Here is an 8,081-nt window from a genome sequence, read left to right as displayed (position 1 = left end):
TCATAATTATGGAATCAAGAATCTGACTGAATTCTAGGGACCTAATGGGCGAAAGGAACCCACTAGTGAAATCCCACATACCTGGTGACGAATTCCACGGAGAAATCTTTCGATTTTGGGGCTGGAACTGAAGAAACCTCGCTGCGTTCTTGAACTAGGGTTCTTGACCTTTTTCTCCTCTCTTGCTTCTAATTTTCTAAGTTTGATTAATGATTTTGACTAAGGTAAGTTATAGTTATGTTTCTAGGCTTAAACTGATTAAAACCTCATGATTTAGGGTCTAAACGACGTATCTTAGGGGTTAAATGAAATAGGAAAAGACCAAAAGACCACCCCTGAATTAACTGCTGTCGGAGTGACTGACGGAATGGACCTACGGTCCGTCAATCAATCGACGGTCCGTCGATTGGGTCCGTAGGTCAAGTCTGCCCGACAGGGCTTCACTAAAATGGGAACAACTTTTTACTCGGAGGTCGGAATTTAGGAAACTCGGTGGCGTTGGAAATATAATTCAATTATCTATCTAACCATAGGTCATGGGACACATAATTCATTTTGTGCTAAGAGTTATAACCATCTGAAGTTGACCCATCAATATTTTTCAGCTAACTGGCTGCTGACCCTCATCTACGGTCAGACCTACGGACCGTGGATCGAATGACGGTCCGTGCTGGTCGACCGTAGTTTGTGTCAGAGGCTGGGTAAGGGAAGTCTCGATCCACGGACACAGACCACGGACCGTGGTCTGATCTACGGACCGTGGGTCTGTCCGTTAGTCGGGACTTAGCCAAATTTTCTGACTGAGTTCTGGGAAAGTTTTCTGTCACAAACCACGGACCTGCAGGACGGACTGTGAGTCCATCTACGGTTCGTGGATGGTGTCCGTGAGTGTCACCTGTAACACCAGAAATCTGAAATCTCTATTTTCGGATACAGGGTGTTACATTTTTACTAGTATATAAGTAGAGAATAACCCAATTTATAAAAATGTTATTTTCTTCTTTTCCCTTTAGTATTTTTCTGAAAATAATTATTAGAAATAATTTGACCAGTAAAATTTTGCGTTTGATTAAAACAAATTGTATGTTTTCATCCAATGTCTATTATCTATCCTCATTGATGCCCACATTAATTTAAATTTGTCCCGATTCCCAGTTCCATTAAAAACATATAATAAAATTTAGTTTTTTATTTTTATATGTATTACTATATAAGAAGAGGGAATAAGTATTCACCACAAGTCAACATGTGTTTTACTATATAAGAAGATGGAATAAGTATTCACCACAAGTTAACATGTGTTCCAATAAGAAGAGGGAATAACCAATATACTTATAAAAAGAAATGACATATAAAATAAAATGGAGAGAGCATTGGTTTTTCAAAATGGAAAAGGACAAAACACATATAAAATTAAAAGACATATAAAAAAAAGTTCGTTTAAATCTCAAACATAAAAAGTAACATATGTTATTAAAAACTTTAATAAAAAGTACTATAATTTACAATAAATAATAACTTAAAATATCTACAAGACAGCAAAAAAAAGACTAATTTTTCTACTGCTTCTGTCACATAAATTAGGATTGGGATGATTTTAAAATTTTAATTTTGGTTATACATTATAAAATAGCCGAAAAATTGAATGATATAATTTTTTTAAAAATAACCGAATGAATCGTCCTATCGATAACCCTAATGTTACTTCTACTCTGTTTATTTTTACTTAAATTTAGAAAGATATGCTTCTTTTCTACCCTCAATCTTATCGCTACATTTATTTGCTATTTAAAATTGAAATTAAAAAAACAAATGACAAATAAGTTTCTATATTAGCTCACTTATGAGCAAAATATATTATAACAATCTTTACTAATTTTATAACAATACATAAACTATACTCCCTCTGTCCCATATTAGATGGGCACTTCCAACTTTACACGGTGATTCAGAAATCATTAATACAATGGAAGACTTCACCATTTTGCCCTTTGTTTATATCAATGCACATTGAAATGAGTTACAAAAAATACACATACAATATAGGAACGGTCATATTAATTGTAGGAGTAAAATGGAAAAGAATTAATTAATTCTATCCTAATTTAATAAGTGCTCAAATAATATGAAAAAAATATTTTTAGTAAGATTCTCATCTAATATGGGACGAAGAGAGTAACAATATAACTTTATTAATGTTAGGCCCGAGCAGCACCCGGGCTTTCTTTACTAGTATACTAGTAAACGTGAATGATATAAACGTTAATTCTTTGTGGGAAAAACAAAAGGAATCGGTTCAAGTAGTAAATACCCTCCACCTCCAACGTAAAGCTAATCATACCTCACATTCCATCATAAAATATAAACCTTAGCAGCAGAAAGGAACTGACAACTAAAAACTCACAATAACTATTGGCAATCCAAAACATTTTATAACAAAAACACAAAGCTATTCAAACAGCTTAATCTGCAATCCAAGTCAAATAAAAAACAAAAGAAGATGCAAAATGTTCAAGGAGTTCTGATGGAAGGACATGAGAATTCTACTTGACCGCAACAGTTAGTTCTTCAGATCATGTATCGCAGCGAGGCTGTTTGTGTAAGGTATGAATCTTCTCTTCGGATTTAGTTGTCCTGGAGTCATAAAAGTCTCAACCTTCTGCCCACTCAGGTAATAAAGATATATCCTTTCAGTTGTGCAGATCACCACAATGTCATCACCACTGTTAATGCAGGGTAACACGCTGCACAACACAGTACCATTGTCAATAAAGGGATCTTCCTCCAGTGTTTGGCAAGACTTCTTGTGTCCAAGATTTATGCAGACACTGTGATTCAGACTCATGTCCATTCCTCCGTATATATCTAACATAAAAACATCCCCACAATCGTTGTTAACAGTTACATAGGATAGCTCATCCATTACCTGAGTCAAGGCACCATATCTCCCAGGTGGAATAGGCACACGTAGAACTGCAGCGACATCATTTGATGTTGTACTCCAGTAGGCCATCCCCTTCATGTATAATCCCCCACCAACAAGAGTTGTATCTTCCAACTCAAGACACTCTGAAGAAGAGCGACTCCAGGAATTTGATTGAGACGAGTAAATCTCAAAGAACACAACTGGTTGATCAAGAAGAGGGACAGCAGCGACAAGGTGAAAATACGATTCAATATTACCCTGAGGATCAAACGCAAGAATGACTGCTGGATCAGATCCGTGATAATATTGATGAGGAGGGGTACGTTTCCAATCTTTGGTCAGAGGATTGCAAACGTAATAACTCTCCAACCCCTGGCAAAGGAGCAACCCGCTGCTAGAACTGAGAACTTTAATCCTTTCAGGCAAGAAACCCAGGGAAGGATTGGGGATACCATTCGCAGAATGGTCCAGAGACAAGAAATTAGGATCAGATTGGAAATCCACATCCACAACTTGATAAAAGTAGCCTGAAAGTTTCTGGAATGAAGTGCTTTGCTGGAATGCTAATAACGGACAAACTATCCAATGATTCCATTCATTGGACACTGCCCGAAACTTCATCAATGATTTACCAGGAAGGAAAGGCAATACATGTTTCATAGCCACATCTTTGATCTCCATGTCTTCTCTCCTAATGTAGTCTGCAGGTAATTTTGATACTTCATTCCATTCCTGCTTATAAGCAACAGCCTTGAAGTCGTCCTCTGGAACCTGCAATCCAAGACAAAAGAGGTATTGTAATCAGATGAAAGAGATATATACATATCAATAACAGCTCAAACTCATATTAGTTGGTGTCACTCCCATGAAACATTTATTTCTACTCCTCTCTATTTAGGTTGGGCCCTTTCAACAAGTTCACTAACAAAGGCTCATTTAAATAGTGTGTTCATCAACATTTCTCAAAAAAATAAGGAAAATAACAGAAAGACAAACAAGAGAGTAGTAGTATCAGAAAGTGCAAGATCTAAAGAAGCAGCTTCTCAAAAAAATAGGAGAGTCCAGATTGCCCATATAATTACATTGTGAAAATAAAAAAAATGGTTTTGGAATAAGATGAGTTCAAATGAAGCAAAATGAATAGTAATTTTCATCCATCCAAGTAATTGTTGGTTGTGTAACCTTGGATATGTTTCACTATTGCAGAACTATTGATCAGAAGAAAAAACGACCATTCTTCTATGATAAAAAGGTTATCGGAAACAAACTCTCTATCCAATAAAGGTAGGGGGGGAGGGGGGAGAGGGGGTAAGGTCTGCGTAGATCCTACCTTCCCCAAATCCCAATTGTGGGATTCCACTGGGTATGTTGTTGTTGTACTGAATTAAATAAGTTTCAATATTGTTATTCATATAAAACGAATAAAAATACTCAAAAATAGGAGAGGAAGAAAACCATACCTTGTGAGTCCCACAGTCCTGTTGTTGCATAGCTGGAGAAAATTCCTCAGCATCAGCCATGATATTATTCTCAAACTCATCAGAGCTAATAGTCATCATGTTGTCCTTCAACGATTCCATTTAATTTTTTCTGCACAAAAAACACGGTGTTAGTGACAATGGAAAATTTAAAGCATAAACTCCCTCAAAGTATACTTATTAACAATCAAAAGAAAGACAGCCTAATCCACTCTAACAAAGTGTTTTAGTATGCGAGAAATTAGGATCTCAGAGAAGGAGTAGATGAGGTACACTCTAGACTCTACTTCATAGATCACTAATCATCAGTATCAAAAGAAGAAAAGACATTTCACTATACTTAAAATCATAGATTTTGAAATGTAAATCTCCCAATCACCATTTAACAGTTCATCTCCTTGGTAAATGTGCTTCGAAGAAATCAAAATATCAACAATCAAGAAATTTCACAATACTGAAAATCAAGCAACCATAGATTTAGAAAAGTAAATCTTCCATAAAGAAGGAATTTTGAAACAAAGAGTCAAAAGGCAATTAAATAAGTCATTCACACAGATCATATCATAAAATCTGAGTAAAATCCGACAGTTCATATATATAATTCTTGGTCAATTGAAACGTGAAATATTTATATACAACTAGTCCCACATAAGCATAATACAAGGAATCAAAACACATTCCAACAATTGAAACAAATGACTATCAAATGGAACAAATTAAGAATAAATCACTTTAGTTGACATATATAATGGATAATCGTAAAAAGAAATTTAGAGTTTTTAATGAATACTGGTAATAAATTAACATTAGAAGAATTAAGGAAAGAACTCACAATGCCCGGGGGTTGAGTTGCCGTAAACAAAGAAGAAGGGGGGAAAAGCGGCTTGAAACCCTAGCGGTGACGAGAACCGTGTGTGGAGAAGAGAGTGGAGAGAGTTAAAGATTGCAGAAATTTAGCAAAGAGTTTAGTTTGTATAAAGGAAATATTGTTTACTTCTATGTCTATATATTTATAAGGAAACAAAGTTGATAAAAGGAGGAGAATTTCGACATTTCATTGCCTTACACAATCTCAAGTCAAATTTCTAGTCATTTTCATTCCGAATAGGGCTGTCAAAATAGGTCAGTTCAATCTAATTCAGCTTAAGCTATGCGGACCAAGGAATTTGATGGGTTAGGGCGGGCCATCCCTTCATGTTAAAAAGCCTTAAAATGACCATCCCAGCCCAACCTTAAAAGCGTGTCACAGGTAGGGATGGACTAATCCTTCATTGTTTTCAAACTAAATCCGAACTTAAATGTATGTCAATTTGTTAACATTTCTAACATATAATTATATGAAAGTACATATTCAACACTAACACATCACTACTAAGCACATTTGAATCAATTCACAAAGTTGTTTTGATTAACATCCTATACCCCCTTCTTCATCAAGTTTGTAAGAGGTAAATTTGCCTGAATCCGCATTATATCCAAACTCATCTCTCTTTTGAATTGATGATGTGGTAATTTTGGTTGGATTTATCAGTCGAAGCAGGAGACAATATGGCTCAGGATTGCTCATTTTTGTTAATTTCACGGTTTCTCTGAATTTGAAAGTGATCACTTAGTAAGTTTCTATACCAAGGCTCAATCCAATTAAGTTTGTAGCATCTACCAATTTCTCCGTATCCCCCTTTCTTTTTGATCTGAGATTATCTTCTTTTGCATTTACATGAAGTTTAATTAGTTGAACATTATCAAACAACTACAAAAACTAATAATCTTTAAATTCACTTTAAAATATTACCACTTTGAATTTGAATAAAAATGTACATCAGATTTTTAGCACGATAGATACAACTTTTATAGTTGGTGATTAGGAATTTTAGTATTGGAGATTTAACGCGAAATGAGTTCAGTATTGTGTATGATACCAAGACTTATTTGGTAATCACTATTCCTAGCTTCTACTCTCTTTCACAATTTTCTTTTTAAGTTTAGAGTTTACATTAAATCATAATCATGAATGCAACTTCTATACTTGGTGATTAGGATTTAAAGAAAAATGAGTAAAGTATTGTGTGAGATACTAAAACTTATTCAATAATCATTATTCCTAGTTTTTAGTCTCTTTGTTTTACAATCTTCTGTTAAATTTCTAATTTAAATTAAATAGCCTTTAGGAGAAGGAGGAAGAGTAGGAGCTAGCTTTTCCTGGATGCTTTATAGGAATCCATCACTATCCCTTCCTCCACCAATAAAGGTTCATCCTGATTGCCCCACGAGACGGCCTCAACCTAACTCCAGTCGAGCCTTAATAACCAGCAAACTCACTTGAGCGACTTCTTTTCTTTCACAGTGGAATTAACTGCAAATGCCAATAAGTCTCAAGAAATAACTATTCGATTAGGAATACTAAAACTTTAAAATTACTATCTACATAAGCGGTTACATCACACATATTATTGCCTAAAAAATTGTCAGGAATAGCGTAAAACAGTTGACAACCCAAGCACATAATGATATACAGAATTTAAAGAAAAATTAAAGAATATGAGTACCTTGGGATTATGTTGCTTATTGTTTTCGTGGGAAAAGCCCTTCTTTCTCTCATTGGACTTGCATTTTTTCTTGGCGGTAGGACCAGATTGACGTGATCTGTGAGATTGGTGCGACTGTTCTCCATCGATAGCCATAGCGGAGAGTGAAAAATCTCTGACTAATTTGGCTTTCTGTGTTTCCAACTGAACCCCCAAAAGAGAGAATATAGAATGCGAAGAAGATACTAAAAAAGGGTTTAAAGAAAAAACTGCTTATGTAAAGAGTATAGTGCACCACAAACTGTTGAGAATATAGCTTGTAAACCTTTTTTTTTTTTAAATGATATAATTCTATTTTATTTTATTTTCGGCTTTGCACTGTACCCAACTGGGGAATCTCCTTCAGATGCAAAGCCAAGTCCTTTCACTAAGGCATAAATCGTATATCTCAAAGATGTCATATTCAGATGCAAAGCCAAGTCCTTTCACTAAGGCATAAATCGTATATCTCAAAGAGGTCATATTTCTTTGGGTTGGTAGTAATGGAATGATTTCACTATCTAAAATAAAGAATATCTCACCCACCTTGAGTTGACTATTGATCCGTCGCCCAAACCCGTCGCTACCCTTAGGGTGAAATCCCCACTTCTATGCAACAGCTCGCTAACCACATAGGAGAGGTAACCTACACTAGGCAAGTCCAGTGTGACGATCTCGACTCAGAAGGCAAACACCTTGCTTTCACTGGCAAGAGATTTAGAACTTGAGACCTCCAACATGGATGTCCCAAGCCCAAATCACTGGGCCAATTAACAAATAATTTGTGACAAATATTTTTTATAGCGTGGACAAGTAATTTTTTATAGAGGCCTTGGAAACGAAGTTGTTTTTGTTAGGGAGGGCTACTGCTAATAAGTATAAAATTGTCTAATCTGAAATTATCCATAGTTGAAAATTACAACAACACAATTGTCGACGTTTGTGTCACACATAGCATCCCAAATTTGCTACTACAGAGCTAACCAGGGCCCTCTGCATCCAGGTAGATGATGGGAATTGCCTTGTTTATTTGAAACAGTAGTAGAAAGAAAATCAAAGGAAACCATAACTAAAAACTCCAAACCATTATTATTTGTGAAGGAAAAAACATTC

The 8,081-nt window shown here is 35.4% G+C and overlaps 1 protein-coding gene across 1 annotated transcript; it reads right to left on the bottom strand.

Moving 5' to 3' along the window:
- Positions 1-2,560: 2,560 nt before the first annotated feature.
- LOC125815893 (F-box protein At5g07610-like) lies at positions 2,561-6,985 on the bottom strand. Its single transcript, XM_049495463.1, has 3 exons — positions 6,951-6,985; positions 4,387-4,516; positions 2,561-3,658 (listed from the first exon to the last, which is right to left on the bottom strand). The coding sequence occupies exons 2-3, from the start codon at positions 4,504-4,506 to the stop codon at positions 2,561-2,563; spliced, it is 1,218 nt and encodes a 405-aa protein (XP_049351420.1). The 5' UTR covers positions 4,507-4,516; positions 6,951-6,985.
- Positions 6,986-8,081: the final 1,096 nt, after the last annotated feature.

Source organism: Solanum verrucosum, unplaced genomic scaffold (genome assembly GCF_900185275.1).
Source record: "Solanum verrucosum unplaced genomic scaffold, falcon-dt-bn FXZP01000261.1, whole genome shotgun sequence".
NCBI classification, from domain to species: Eukaryota; Viridiplantae; Streptophyta; class Magnoliopsida; order Solanales; family Solanaceae; genus Solanum; species Solanum verrucosum.
This window is presented reverse-complemented; position numbering and strand designations above follow the sequence as displayed.